The following is a 15,965-nucleotide window of genomic DNA, read 5'->3' on the forward strand; positions in this document are numbered from 1 at the left end:
AGATTTTGAATAAAATAATATATGTGGAAGTCAGAAAGCTGAGTATTAGAATGGAGGAATCCATAGAGGCAGAAATTAAACTAGGGGTACTAGTGGCTCCAGGGGGAGGAGGGCTGGGGAGTGTCTGCTTACTGGTACAGGGTCTCTTTTGGGGATAACGAGAATGTTCTGAAGTTATTCCTGCTGGTGTGGCTCAGTGGCCGGACTGTCGTCCAGTGACTGAAAGGGTGCAGGTTCAGTCCCTGATCCAGGTGCATACGGGAGGCAACCAAACTGATGCTTCTCTCTCACTGTGATGTTTCTCTCTCCACCTTCCTGTCTTTCTAAAAAGCAATGAAAAAAATGTCCTCTGGTGAGGATAAAAAAAATGTTCTGAGTTTAGATGGTGGTGATGGTTGCACCATCTTCTGAATATACTAAAAATCACTGAATTGTACACTTTAAAAGGGCAAATTTTAGGGTATGTCAGTTATATCTCAATTTTTCAAAGTTACATAGCTAAGTATTTGACAGTTTTGTCTCTCATATTGATAAAGTAGAAATAAAAGGAGGCGAGACTATATTAAGTACCATGTTGCTGAACTGAATTGAGACCCCAAACTGGGGGAAATGAAGTCCTTAATTAATAGTTAATCATGTAATGGCATCAATAATCTCCTTGTGGTATTTTATAGTTATTCATTTGATTTAAGGATTGTCTGATATATTAAAAAGTAATCTCACCATTTGGGTCTCATTCTCTATATACATGTCAAGTTGAACACAAGGAATTCTCTGTTTATTTGTGTGTGTTCTTTTTTTTCTTTTTTTTTTTTTGGAGGGGGGGTTCTTTTTTTGTTTTCTCCAACTCAAGGAATTCTAAATTGCTGCCTGTGTGGCAGACTTAGAAATACTTTCCCTGTACTTACTGCCTACATTCTCAAACCAGGAACTCAGGTGCAACTAACCAGAATTATAACCAGCCAACTCTGTCATTTGCAATGATTATCTCATACTGAATATTAAAAACGGCTTACCAAACCTTTTACTATTTGCTTTTAGAAGTAAAGTTATGAAAAAGTCTGTGTCACAGTATTTTCTGAAACTGGGTGGCACTTCTCAGTAAGCATGGTACTTCAGAGTCATTCAGTATATTCCTCACAACCCTACGTTTGGTTCTTCCTTAGGTATGAAGTCCTTAGTAGGATTTTTATACAGAGCAGTGGCAAAATTTTGTGAACTTTTTCATTGTGAAAATACTCCTTATTGTACATAGTTACACAGAATAATTTGGGTGTTTTTCTAATTTCCAGTTAGGAGACATGTCTTTAAGTGACAATGCCAGCATGTGCTTGATGAGTATCATCAAAAAGCTGGCTGCCTTGAATGTCACAGAGAAAGATTATAGAGAAATCATTCATCGCTCGCTCCTGGAGAAGCTGAGGAAAGGATTGAAGAGCCGGACAGAGGTATTGGGCTTTGCAATTGTTACTTTATTTTTATGTACGGTATTTTTCGGACTATAAGGTACACTTCGCACCCCCCCAAATTTGGGAGGAAAATGGGGGTGCATCTTACAGTCCAAATGTAGCTCACCTGGCTCACTGGGGAGGGGGTGCGGTGGTGGAGCGGGTTTTTTCCCTATTTTCCTCCTCTAAAACCTAGGTGTGTCTTACGGTCTGGTGCATCTTATAGTCCAAAAAATACGGTACTTCTTACTATCAGTGGTTTTTTGTTATGGGTTTGTTTTTCCCTACTTTTTCCGTTTAGAAAAACAGTCAGCCTTTGTATATTTCATCAAAATACTTGATTGTGTAAAAATATTTACCACATATTTGGGGGTGGGAATGGAAAGAGTAATCACTTTATGATTTTATGTGGTTTGTTTATACAGTGGGAATGTTTTACTCTTTAAAAAAATTTAATGGCCGTGTTTCTTTGTATTATCTAGGAAGCAAATTCCTTTTAAAATAAGCTTTTTCTCTCAAATTGGTATTTGCAGAGTGTTCAACAGGATTATACCACACTGCTGTCTTGTTTAATTCAAACCTTTCCAAATCAGCCTGAATTTAAAGACTTGGTACAGCTCACTGACCACCGTGATCCGGAAATGGACTTCTTTGAGAATATGAAGCACATTCAGGTAGAAGACGTTGCTGCTTCCCCCCTCTCTGCCCCCGCCTATCAAATAAGCATTGCAAACAGTTCTGTCTCATTTAAAAAGACATGTTTTAATTTGTCAAAAAGTTGTGAGCATCTCATTCCTTGGTCTTCGTGCTATCAGCCAACTTTGCGTAGGAGATGATCACTTCCTGGAGTCTGATTTACTTGGTGGTATCGCAAAGTGCAATAATAGTGTTACCTTTCTGCGCCATTTGTAAAGAAGTTTAAATGTTTCGGGGTCCGTTGTTAAACCAGTGCTGTGGATTATGTCTCTAGAAGCAAGTCAAGGCACAGGTGGTGTTGGTTCATGTAACACATAGACTGTATTTCACTCCTTAATCTTTTCATGCAAAAGGAACATGATACTGAAATGGAGCCGGTGGTAGGTGAGATTATGCAGGAACTGATTCATATTTCATCTAACTCATAGATCCACAGAAGAGCAAGAGCCCTGAAGAAACTGGCAAAGCAACTAATGGAAGGCAAAATCATGCTGTCTTCTAAATCTCTTCAGAATTACATCATGCCTTATGCCATGACTCCAGTTTTTGATGAGAAAATGCTCAAGGTAGGGCATTAGATCCAGAAACCGGTAACCCTCGTCCCGTGCCGTGCCACACTTTCCAAAGTGCAGGTGGCGGAATGGAATCCGAATTCGTGGCATCCCAGTTGATGATGTTACCTCAGTTAGAGGCTTGGAACAGTTCTGAAGCCCTTCGGATTGTGCATGGCACATAGTCAATGCTCTATAAGTGGTGGTTACATTTTTATTTTTGCTATTATTAGCTCACAGAAGGCCAACCACAGAATATTTGCCCTGTTAGAAATGATCACATTACCAAGGCAGCGTACTTTTTAATTTTGTATCGTAGGGCTTAAACTCCACTGATCAGCAGCATAGTTGTCTTCCCAAATGGCTCCTAAGAAACGGAATAAAACAATAGCTACCTTTTCTGTAGCCCTGTACCAGTTACAGGCACTGCTGTAAGTGCTTGACTACGTAATATTACTTCTTCCTCACCGCAACTCAACCCCGTTTGGTGGAGACCGTTATCACTGTCTCAGCAGAGAGTAAAATGAGGGTGGGGTTATGTAACTTTCTCTGAGACATGCAGTCAGACCCAGCATTTGAACTTAGGACTGTCTTCACCATTATGCCACATGGCGCTTAGAATAGAGTCGTGCCTGGCACATGGGAAGGGCTTGGTAAATGTTTGTTGATTGCGTAGCTTACGGAAAGATAGTACCCAGAAATTCAAATCTAGTTGAGGTAATATCAGGTCTTGTGACTTAAATTTATACTTTATTAATTACGTGGTCTAGTACAAGGATATATTTGCTCTCTTGTTTTAGGGTATTAGGAAATGTTAAAAAAAAATTACCTAACTAAATAAAAGAATACTCCCTTAAATTCCAGTTTAAAGAATCAGTAAGCACAACCAACTCAGAGTGTGATGGCAATAAAATAGGAAAGGGGGGTAGATAGAAAAAGAAATCATATTTAGGTTTGGCCAGCTTTCGCATGGTATATCTTTTAGTAATCTTTTATTTTTAACCCGTTCGTGACTTTACATTTAAAGTAGTTTTCTGGTAGGGTAGCTTTTTTATCCAGTCTGACAGTCTCTGCCTTTTCATTAGCTTTAGACCATGCGCATTCAACCTGATGATTACTATGATCGGGTTTAAGTCGGTGATCTTGTTGGTTCTTTTTCCCTTGTCCCAATTCCTTTTCCTTTTCTTCTGCCTTGTATCGGATCAGTTGGCTATTCTTTAAAGCTTTGGTTTCCTCTCCGCCAGTTTATTGGTTATCATTGTATAGGTTTTACCCCTGCATTAGATTTAAACCACTCACACAATACATGCATTGTTACTTTTGCTTTAAACAATTATCTTTCAAAGAGATCTTTTAAAATAAGGAAAAGATCTTTATTATTCACTTACATATTTAGATCCAGAGAGTCATCCTGTATCATTTTACTTCTGACAGGAAGACTTCCTGTAATTTTTTTGTGGTACATTCCTACTGGTGATGGATTCTTTCAGCGTTTGTCTTTTCTCACCTTTGCTTTTGGGAGGTAATGTTTCAGGGTTTTCCTCTCAGTACTGCGAAGATAGTGCTCTGCTGTCTTCTGGGTTATGTAATTTTCCACGAGAAGTTACTCTTGTCTCTGTTTTTCTGAGTATAGTGTATTTTTTGTTTTTCCTGGCTGCCTTTAAATTTTTTCTCTTTATCACCCGTTTTATGCCATTTGATTACGATGTATCTTACTGTAGTTTCCTTCATGTTTCTTGTGCTTGAAGTTCATTTAGCTTCTTGGATTTATGGATTTGTACCATTCATCAAACTTCGAAAGTTTGGGTCATTGTTTTTTCAAAGATATTTTGGGGTTCCCTTCTTGCCTTGGGAGACCCAATGTATATTAGTCCATTCTTCCAAGTTGTCCATAACTCATATAAGCTCTTTTCTTAAACATTTTGTTAAAGTTTTCATTTTGTTTTATTTTCTATTGCTGTGTCTTCAAGTATACTAATCTTTTCTTCTACACTATCTTATCTGTTTTAATTCCATCTGCATATTATCCCTCTCAAATTGTTTTTTCCATTTCCAGAAGTTCAATTTGGGCCTTTTTAATACATGTTTCTTCTCAATATGCTCATGTCTTTTTCTCCATTCTTGATCATACGGAATACAATTATGTCAATTGTTTTACTGCCTTCACCTTCTAAGTCTATCGATACCCTGTTGTCCCTGGGCCTGTTTCTGTTGGTTGGTATTTTTCTTCTCGTTAGGGATTATTTTTCTGCTGCTTTCTACACCTGTGCAGCTTTCCTCTCTGTGTAGCTCTCTCCTCTCCGGTACTCAGGCCTGTGGACTCTGACAGCTATTTCCTCAACTCTGCCTCCTTCACACAGGACGGGGCCTTTCTGGGTTTCCCTTCCTGGCCACGACCTGACAGTTCTCTGCACACAGTGGCTGGGGTGACTGCAAGGTGCTCTTCATTTGCTAACCCTCCTGCCAGGGAGCACTGTCCTGCGCTGTGTGATACCTAAAGTCTGAAAACCGTCGTTTCATATGTTTTTGTCTGCTTTTCTAGTTTACGGTGTGAGGGCAGAGCCAGTTACTGCTCTCCAACGTGGTAGGAAAGAGAGGTCTTCGAGGAGTGTATTTTTGAATGTGGAGCAGTGCAGAATATAGTTAACTTGGGCATTTGTCAAGTTTTACACATTGGATTAACTTCTTTCACAATCTGGGCTTGAACTTATCAGGGAGGCCTGAGAAAGCTCAAAATATGTTGGTATCTTTTAATGAAAGGTTGGTGGCATTTCTTTAATGGACAGCATTTTTTTGTAAGAGTGGAGATGAAGTATAGTTTGAGCATTCTTTTCTACAATTGCCATTCACCTTTTAGCTAAGCCTTTTAATGTACCAAGTTAGCTCTGTACTTTATTTGCAGCTTTCTTTATGCTGATGCTCTTGATTTGTTTTACAGCATGAAAATATTACCATCGCCGCCACAGAGATTATTGGAGCTGTTTGCAGACATCTCCCTTGGTCAGCGTATTTATATTACTTGAAACATTTCATTCATGTCTTACAGACAGGGCAGATCAATCAAAAGTTGGGTGTCAGGTACAGTCAAGCTTCTTATGTTTGTTATATTTTTAAAATGTAAATTTTTTATTATTTTCTGAAATAATCTTTCTGTAATCTAATTTACTTTTACATTTTATTATGAGGTTATGCTCATGTTTGTTGAAGTCAAAAATACCATAAACTGGTAAAAATAATTTTGATGTTTATATATCTTTAAATTACCTCTCCTTTTAATCATCATATGATATTATTAAACAACTAAGTATTTCTGTGTACCTTTTCTTAACAGCTTGCTAGTAATAGTGTTGGAAGCATTCCACTTTGACCACAAAACTCTTGAAGAACAAATGAGAAAAATTCAGAATGAAGAAAGTAAGTTTTTAAAACTTTCTTAAACTACATTTTCATTCTGTGTTTGGATAATTTATGATAATGAAGTAAGATGGCAAAATTCAACTTACTCCTCTTTTTTTGCTCCTGTGGCAATGATCAGTGAATGAGTCAGGTAGAAGTTGAAATGAATATTTTGAGTATACTTGTAAAAACTTATTTAACAATAGAGAAGACCAGTCTAAATTATATAGGCAAAAAAATCTGAGCTATACATTATTTACATAGAAATCCAGTAGTATTTCATTCATGTTTAAAAAGATTATTTAGCAATGAATGCAAAGAAAGTACAAGAAAAGAATTAAAAGTTAGAGTAAGAATTAATGAAATATGAAGTACATACAATAAGAAAGGATCCTCAAACTAAAAATAAGTCTTTTACAAGATTATAAATGGACCAACTTCTGATGAGATTGGTCACTGAAAATGGAAGGCATAATAATATTAGGAACTTTAAAAGGTAACAATTAAATGAGAAGGTAAAATAATATTATGATCTTTGTACTTACAAATTTGAGTACTTCACTGAAATGTACAAACTCTAAGAAAAGTAAAATATAAAACCTGACTTCAGAAGAAGTAGAAAATCCGGATGGATCTCTAACCACTAAAGAAATGAAATCCGTTGTTAAAAACCTTCTCCTGATGCAAATGCCAGCCTCAGACTGTTCTACAGGCAGCTTCTACAAACGTTCAAGAAATGGATGGTTCAGCCTTCATGCCAGCTCTTTCAGGAGATTGAAAGAGAGGACACCCCGCTAACTCAGGAAGCTGGACTAACTGGTTAATGGAATTTAACTCATTAGCATACGAAAATATTGACCATCTAAATAGACACAAGGGAAACTTTTGATTAAATTCAATATCTGTGTGTTATAAAAGCACTTATCAAGCAAGGAATAAATAACATTTCTTTAACCGATTAAAGGATGCCTTTTAAAAACCTAATGCAACATCGGAGTTGGTAGTAAAGGTGTAAAAGTCTTGGCTCTAAAGCCGGAATGAGGCAAGGACCTGCCACTACTGCTCATGTCGAACCTCAGACTAGCAGTCTGGCCGGCACAGAAAAGTAAGGGAAAGAATGGGTACTCAAGCAGGCCAAAGTATGTATCCTAATTGTTTGGGGTACAAAGGTTGAAATATTCTGGCCCTCAGTTTGCATTTCTCCAACATTCTAACTCTAAATTTTCTAATTCTTTGATTCACGGCGAAACCATTCTAGAACCACAGTAATGAATAGAGAAGATGACTTGATGTGAGGGTCCACGTGTGTTTTAAACGATGTACTACAGCTCTTTCACAGTTTACCTCTAGCCAGTTGAATCTGCATTTTGCAATTTTGCCTAAATAGAAATTTAAAAATTTAAAATACTTGATATGCTTAACTCTCTCTTTTCTTCTTAGATATGATGAAGTTTAAAGCATTTTTTTGAGCACCTACTATGAGCTGGGATTTTATAGACATTATATCATTTGTTCTCATAAGAACCTTAGTTACTGGTTACCCAGTATATTTGACAGGAGAAATTAAGGTTCAGAAATGTAAAGTAACTTTCCCAAAGCTACATAGCCAGTGGGCAAAACAGAGGCTAAGAGCTTCCATTTTTGGAAAGTCAGTGAAGTGTCAGAAACATACAGGGTCCGGCACAAATAACGCCCCTTTTTTTTTTACTATAAAATCATAAATGTGTAATTCTGTAACATAACAATGTCACACTCAAGCACACCATATGACATGTTAGGTGAAATGTCCAAATTAATACTATAAATTACTGCACCCCTATTATTACTCTACCAATCAATCACACTCAAGCAGCCGTTACTTCTGCCGGACCCTGTATTCTAGGTGCATTTTAGACTTTATCTCATGTAATCCTCACATGAGCCTTACATGTAGCCTTACAGGGTAGATGCTGTCTGCATTTTCCTGGTGAACACTCCAGCACCCCGAGGGTTAGGTTGACTGTGGTCACATGGCTGGTTAGCAGAGCCAAGGCTGGACGCCACACGCAATACTGTGCTGCGGAACTTTATTAACTAAACAGACGCCATAGTAAGGAGCATTTCTGCTTGAGAACTGATGGCTGCCGTTATGGTTTTCATGCTTGTGAATGGAGGTTTTTACTGTTAGAAACCGCCAACCACAGTACTTTGGAAGCTTGTCTTTTGCTTAAGATCCTCCTCCATTACTAACCTCCCAGTGTGTTCCCAAAGTTCACACTCTTTTATAATTGTCGGTATGCTTGTCTCCCTTCTTCGCTAGACTCTAAACTCTGAGAACGCAAAACAAAACAGACAGAACAACCACAACCCTCTCATTGACTGTGGTTTCCTGGGCACTTAGCTTGCTGTCGTTGACGAGATGTTTTTTGTTGGACGTTGGTAGAAAAGACTACTTAACACAACTGTGTTGTTTCCTTGTGTGACTCAAGGTGACTTTTGTTGTTCGCTACATGTAGACACAGCAGAAGGAATTGAGTTTCCAGAGCCTGAAGCCATGGAGTTAGAGCATTTGGATGAGGAAGAGATGGAAAATAGATGTGAGAGTGTGTCAGGCAACAACGAAGCAGCAGGGAACCCCGATCCAGTCAACTGTGAAGGAACATCAGCGAAAGAAACCGAGTGTACCACCAAGTCCTCCTCTTGCCTTCCGCAGAGTAAGGAAGAATTGGAGAGAACCATTAAAAACATCCAAGGAACCGTCACTGGGGATATCCTACCCAGGCTACACAAGTGCCTGGCATCGACGGTAATCACTGTGTCTGGGACCCAGGAGGTCTCTGAATTGGGGTGTTTGCAGGGCCCCGTCAGCCTTCGTTCCGTACTATTCATTGACTTCAGCTTTTGGATTTTTCTTTCATCTCAACATTTCACGATTCACCTCCTTTCTCATGTTGTCATCTTCAGTTCATCTGCTGCACCTAGGCAGTAGTGCTCCTTCTTCATGAGCATTTTCATGTGGTAGATGCATGCTTCCCTATCTCTGAAGTAGATGGCGAGATGACTCCCATTTCTAAATAAAACAGGCTATTAAATTAGAGTCCGTTTCCCTTTTTTACTTCTTGGCCACTTCTCTACCGTTCAAAATTACCTTCCCCCGGCTGACAGGGAGCATTTAGCCGTGGATCCTCATGAAGCCAGAGCCCTTCCTACTGAGTGTAAAACTTGGGTTGACTGTGGCCCTGGCCCTGAATCTGGCCTGCAGCCTGTTTTTGTGAATGGAGTTTTATTGGAACACACTTACGCTTGTTTATTTACATATGGTCTAATTCTGCTTTTGCATTACCACAGCAGAGTCGAATAGTTCCAACAGACACCAAATAAAAAATATTTACTGTCTGGCCCTCTGAGAAAAACTTTTGCCAGCCCCTGGTGTAAAATACTGACTTGGTCATTTTATATTTTAGTACATAATCTATTGAGACACTGTATTTCTTATGTACCAACAATGTCACTCAAATACTTGAAAGTCCTAAATGATACAAATTTTATATGAGTTTTGTATGTTTCACAGCAATTGTAACCCACATTAGTAAAAACTTGGCTTTTTTATTTTTCTGGTTGCTCCTCTGGAAAAACATTTGTATTCTTATTATTTTTACAATTTTTAGAGGCTTATTCTTAAATTCCTTAATTTAGGGTTTTTTTTTTACTCTATTTTGAATATTGGCAGTGTTACAAATGTCCCCGTTTTCTCCCCCTTTGCCCACCTCCCCGCAGCCCCTGCCCCCCCTTCCCTCTGGCCATCACCACACTGGTGTCTGTGTCTGTGGGTTATGCATCCATGTTCTCTGGCTGATCCCTTCACCTTCTTTCATCCAGTCCCCTCCTCCACCCCCCACCCCTCTGACAGCTGTTCCATGTGTCCATGCCTCTGTTCCTGTTTTGTTCATGAGTTTATTGTGTTCATTAGATTCCACATATAAGTGAGATCATATGTTATTTGTCTTTCTCTGATTGGTTTATTTCACTTAGCATAACAATCTGCAGGTCTGTTTTTTAAGGCACTATACTTAAAAATGGATATAAGCTGTATCAAAAGAGCTTATCTTTCAAATGAAAGGTTGCGGTGTTGGTAGGTCCCTGATCCATTTATTTCAATTTTACTTCAATCTAATTTTTTCTTACAGACTAAAAGGGAGGAAGAACACAAGCTCATAAAATCCAAGGTTGTGAATGATGAGGAAGTGGTTCGAGTTCCTTTAGCTTTTGCCATGGTTAAACTAATGCATTCCCTTCCACGAGAAGTTATGGAAACTAATCTACCAAGGTATGTTGTGTTGCAGTTGGAAAAGTGTCATGAAATCAATTCTTTGTTTCTTCATCAATCAATTGTTTCTTTCTTCCTGACTTTTTAGTCTCTTTTATCAGGAAGAAGAGAAGTACTGTCATAATTTGCTGTGGTTAAGAATCCTGATTGGGAATTTGGAATTATGGGCAATTAAGAGAGAAAAGAGTGTTAATATTTTTATTTGCTTCTTTTTATTAGTCACTTTTCAATTTCTCATTTTCTAGTGTTTTGCTGAAAGTGTGTGCCCTCCTCAAGAACAGAGCACAGGAAGTCAGAGACATCGCACGCAGCACTCTTGCAAAAATAATAGAAGATTTGGGTGTGCACTACCTACAATATATTTTAAAAGAATTACAGACGACCCTTGTCCGCGGCTACCAGGTGACCTGCATCACATGCTGTACTTTCAAGTTCGGTTGGAGTTTCCACACGTGCAGTTTGAGCACTAAGTCACGGGGCTTTGGGTCAGTCTTCAGTACGGCTGATGCGCTGAGACAGCATCAAGCAGAGTCAGAAGTTTCTAATCAGTATGTTAAAAAGCTCCTGTATTTGATTTTTGTAAATATTGTAGGTCTAGGTTACATAACCTGTTATTTTCTCTTAAATCACCATAGCAAGTTCTGCATTCTCTGAGTTCTTAAAAAGATTCTTGCTGGATGCATATTGAGTGTATCGACACAAATGTGAACAGTAAAGAACATACACTCTCTTTAAGAGTTGAAAAATATGACATAAGTCATAAAAACAATATCTCCAGGTGGCGTACAAAGCTCTCTGAGTAGTTACATGGCTTGCTAGCTCCTCACTTCTCCCGGTGTGGGCGCTGGGCAAGCGCCATCAACAGCTACTGGAAGCCTGTTAGAAATGCAGGGTTTAGGGCAGTGTACCCGACCTCCACAAGCTGCATTTTCATAAGATTCCTGCGTGATCTCAAGTCAGAGAAACTCTGCCGCTTGTTCTTTTCAAGTCCAGCCCAAACTCTTGGTACTTAGCTTTCCCTCCCATGTCCTCATTTGCTCATAGGTAAGGTTGCCGGTTTACACTTTATAAGTCTAACACACTAAAAATAGTATTCATTTTGACCATCTCCCTTTGTATAGTTTTTTAGTGGCTGCTCTAGGGATTACCATATACACACTTACCTTTAATGATCTACTGAGAATCGCTATTTTACCTCTTCAAGTAGAATGTAAATACCATATAGGTCCCTTCACTCTTCTCTTTTTGTTTTATAGTTGTTTATGTATGACATTGACATATATTGAAAACGTTATCAGGTAGTATAAGAGTTCTGCCTTTAGTCATCAAACATATTTTAAAGAATTTGAGAGGAATGGTCTATTTTTTTGTCCAGATATTTATCATTTCTACTGTTCTTCCTGCATTTCTAAATTTCCAAGCTTTTTAAAATATGTATATATTTTATTGATTATACAATTAGAGTTATTCCAATTTTCCTCCTTTACCCTCTCACGCCCAGTAACCTCCTTCCCTCCAGCAATCTGCCCCCCACCCCCACCCTGCCCAGTTCATGCCCATGGGTCATGCATAAAGGTTCTTTGGCTTCTCCATTTCCTATACTATTCTTAACCTCCCCCTGTCTGTTTTGTACCTACCAGTTATGCTTCTTAATCCCTGTACCTTCCCCCCATTCTCCCTCTTCCCCCTCCCAGCTGATAACCCTCCAAATGATCTCCATACCTATGATTCTGTTCCTGTTCCGGTTGTTTGCTTAGTTTGTTTTTTTAGATTCAGTTGTTGATAGTTGTGAATTTGTTGCCATTTTACTATTCATAGTTTTGATCTTCTTTTTCTTAAATAAGTCCCTTTAATGTTTTATGTAATAATGGCTGGGTGATGATGTTCTCCTTTAACTTTACCTTGTCTGGGAAGCACTTTTTGTGCCCTTCCATTCTAAATAATAGCTTTGCTGCATGGAATAATCTAGATTGTAGGTCCTTGCTTTTCATCACTTTGAATACTTCTTGCCAGTCCCTTCTTGCCTACAAAGGTTCTTTTGACAAATCAGCTCATAGTCTTACGGGAACTCCTTTGTAGGTGACTCTCTGCTTTTCTCTTGCTGCTTTTAAGATTATCTTTTTTCTTCTTGCTGTTGTGGTTGAATGTGTATTTATTCCTTGTTCCAAATAGATGATTCGAATCCTGGTTTCCTCCCCTTCACTGTTGGTTCCCTGTAGATTTTTCTTTATTTTACTTAGTGTAACTAACCTTCATTTCTTCCCTTACGTTTTGCTGTACTTAGTGAGTTCTCTGAGCATCCTGATCACCAGTGTTTTCAACTCTGACTCTGATGGGTTGGGGACTACACATACAAAGATAAATGAAGTACAGCTCTGTCTTGGGGATTTGTTCAAAATTTAATGGAGCACCGGTGACATTTAAATGGTAGCTCTTTAACCACCTGGTTTTCAAGTCCATCCCATCATTTATTAAAATAACTAAAATAGAGAGGTAGTAAAGGGTAAATGGGTCAACAGTGCAACATACAGATGGTGTATTATAAAATTGAACACTTGGAACATAATTTTATTAACCAATGTCATCCCAATAAACTGAATAAAAAAGAATGACATAGAGGACAGCTGGTTTGGATTTCAGTGTTAATCATGCAAACACTACCGAAATTATACTCTTTGGTTGCCATTCCTCATCCTCCCAAAAGGATTTTTTTTAAATTACATAAAGCCCTCAACAAAAATTTCACATACATAAAATTACTGAAAGTTCACAAGTAGATGTATATGAAATTATGCCTCTAAAATCCAGTCTCTGTCCATACAACCACATGTGTGTCCTTGGCCTGTGGTCATTGTCTCATGTTTACCTGGATAGTCGCACAGCTTGAGAAGCAGTAGAACGAATCAGAAAGCTTGAGAGGCCGCACAGCAGAGGGATGCGGAGCTGGGGCTCTGGTGCCGGCCCATCTGCTTTCAAATCCTGCCTCTACCACTTCCTACCCCTGTAACCTTGGGCAAGTTACTTGACCTCTCTGTGCTTCAGCTTTCTCTTCTAAAAAATGCTGATAACATAGCACCTACATCATTCATAGAATGGGTGAGCATTAATGATTCAGTACATGTGAGGTATTAATATGTGCCTAGCCTATGGCAAGCTCTTAGGAATGTTAGTTGTGGTTACTCTTGAGGGCAAAAATGTATTTGTGTCCTTCATAACACTGTGTACCAGCTTTGATTGCATTCAGCATTGGCACACACCTTAGTTTGGGGGTTGATTTACAAAGTTCAAGGCTCTTGTGCTTTTATAAATCCCTGGACTTGTTGAGTTGCCATCATCCTAAGCATGGTCATGTGTGTCTGAGCGTCTTCGTACAAAGTGACCACTTGGTTGAAAGATTTTAGGTGGAATGTGTCATTTGTCAAAGCTTCTCCCTGCAGTAATGACAGATATATACTCTGAGCGTTCCTCTTGCAGTCGATTTTAGCTCTCACTTTTTTTCTAGTGTGGTGTTCTTAACCATTCATACGTGTTTAATGCATTCATTTTAGGTCCATGTGCTAACTTTCACTGTTCACATGTTGCTCCACGGCCTCACAAACAAGCTGCAGGTCGGAGATTTGGACTCTTCTTTAGATATAATGATTGAGGTAAGATTTAGACAAAGGATTTCTAATGTTTTTTAAGTGGGCAGAAGACACCAAAAACTCAGTTCACAAAATAAAGCAAGAGTGTAATAGCCTGTGAAAATGAATATAATGTACTGTCTCATGATTCAAATGAGCACGTTCAAAAAGCTAAGACTCTGGCGAAGTGAGCTGAGCACCCAGCTCCAGTGAAGTGAGCTGGGAGGTCATGAGTTGGTATGACCTTTCTAGGAAGAAATTGGCAGTGTGTATCAAGAGCTTTGGAAATGGACAACAGTTTCAACCACTTCCAAAAATCTGTTTTAAAACAATAATCAAGAGATGTGGTTGTGGTTTTATAAAAAGTATGTTTACCAGAGCTTTATTTATTTATTTTTTAAGGATTTTACTTATTTATTTTTAGAGAGAGGGGTAGGGAAGGAGAAACAGAGGGAGAGAAACATCAGTGTGTGGTTACCTGTTGTGTGCCCCCTACTGGGGACCTGGCCCGCAACCCAGGCATGTGCCCTAGACTGGGAATTGAACCAGCGACCCTTTGGTTCACAGGCCATCGCTCAATTCACTGAGCCACACCAGCCACAGCCAGAGCTTTATTTATAATATTGAAAAATTATTAACTACTTTTAAAATAGAATAATTTGATAATTTGGAGGAGGGTAAGATTAGGAAGAAACTAAATTTGCCACACGTTTTATTTATTTATTTAAAACTGCAGACACTAACATTTTGAATTAAATGTATTAATTTTGATAACTAGGTTGGAAATGTCATGAGAATTCTTAAAAAAAAGAAATTAAACTATTTGGTAATATCTAAGATTATATATTACACAGTTCTATGTATAAATCTCTGTAGTACAGAAGTTCCTTGAATCATGTCACTTTTTTATAACACTGATGAGATGTTTATATCAGTTGGCATATGGCAAATCTGGTATTGTTACATGTCGCTTCACTTACGGTTGCAGAACCTATTGATGACGTTGAAAACTTACCATGTTCTTCTTTTGTTTCCCATTGATGTAAATCTTTAGGTGTTTCTGTATTTGTTTTTTAGTAACTGGTGCCTAAACTACATTGAAATAAGTGAAATCTAGTGGAAATTCCTACCATCTAATTTCAGTCCAGTCCAACTTGCTTTCCTTGATTTGGACCTGCCATTGCTATTTTCAGAGACTGCTGATGTCGGTGTGTCTTGCTGAATGTGCATAACTGCCATTTGGCTCTTTTCTTTTAAAGATTTTTAATCACGAGCTGTTTGGTGCCATTGCCGAAGAGAAGGAGGTAAAGCAGATCCTCTCCAAAGTCATGGAGGCACGGAGAAGCAAGAGTTACGATTCGTATGAGATCCTGGGCAAGTTTGTCGGAAAAGATCAGGTTACAAAACTTATCCTTCCACTAAAAGAGGTGAGGACTTGGATGCAGCACCGGGGATCTCGAGAAGAGCCTCGCAGACCTTGACACTGCACTTGATTGCCATTTCCCTGGTCTAAGGACACCAGTGCCTGATGGCCACTAGCTGGCAGCCCTGAGTTGAGCATTCTAATCCAAGAACCAGAGTCCCTGGTGTGAACCCTGAGATGCAGAAGGAAAGAGAAGTGAACAGTACAGCTGGTCCAGTCAGTAGCTAAGAGCGTAGCCTTTGGAGTCAGACTGCTGCTCCCAGAATGCCCTGAGGAAGAAAGCTGTCATTTTCTGGATGTGTATCACGTTCTAAACAACGTGCTGCATTATCTGCTCTGATATGCACGGCCACCCTGTGGGGTCGGTGGCACTTCCAACTCAGAGACAGAGCAGCTCAGGCTCACGAAGGTCGTAAGGAACGTGGTTAAGGAGAAAAGTCAAGATTTAGTTCCAGACCTTTCTGATCCGAAGCTAACGTTTTTCTGCTCTTCCTGCCTCTTACTGGGCAGGGGCTGTAATTC

At 39.0% G+C, this 15,965-nt stretch overlaps 1 protein-coding gene across 1 annotated transcript in view; it reads left to right on the forward strand.

Moving 5' to 3' along the window:
- UTP20 (UTP20 small subunit processome component) overlaps nucleotides 1-15,965 on the forward strand; it is a 92,162-nt gene that overhangs the window by 59,688 nt on the left and 16,509 nt on the right. The window contains exons 36-45 of the mRNA XM_024579020.4: nucleotides 1,293-1,448; nucleotides 1,982-2,122; nucleotides 2,573-2,710; nucleotides 5,634-5,773; nucleotides 6,027-6,109; nucleotides 8,587-8,876; nucleotides 10,258-10,397; nucleotides 10,643-10,799; nucleotides 13,946-14,044; nucleotides 15,280-15,447. Coding sequence (XP_024434788.2) covers nucleotides 1,293-1,448; nucleotides 1,982-2,122; nucleotides 2,573-2,710; nucleotides 5,634-5,773; nucleotides 6,027-6,109; nucleotides 8,587-8,876; nucleotides 10,258-10,397; nucleotides 10,643-10,799; nucleotides 13,946-14,044; nucleotides 15,280-15,447 — 1,512 coding nt within the window. The remainder of the gene's footprint in view (nucleotides 1-1,292; nucleotides 1,449-1,981; nucleotides 2,123-2,572; nucleotides 2,711-5,633; nucleotides 5,774-6,026; nucleotides 6,110-8,586; nucleotides 8,877-10,257; nucleotides 10,398-10,642; nucleotides 10,800-13,945; nucleotides 14,045-15,279; nucleotides 15,448-15,965) is intronic.

Source organism: Desmodus rotundus, chromosome 3 (assembly GCF_022682495.2).
Source record: "Desmodus rotundus isolate HL8 chromosome 3, HLdesRot8A.1, whole genome shotgun sequence".
Taxonomy (NCBI): Eukaryota; Metazoa; Chordata; class Mammalia; order Chiroptera; family Phyllostomidae; genus Desmodus; species Desmodus rotundus.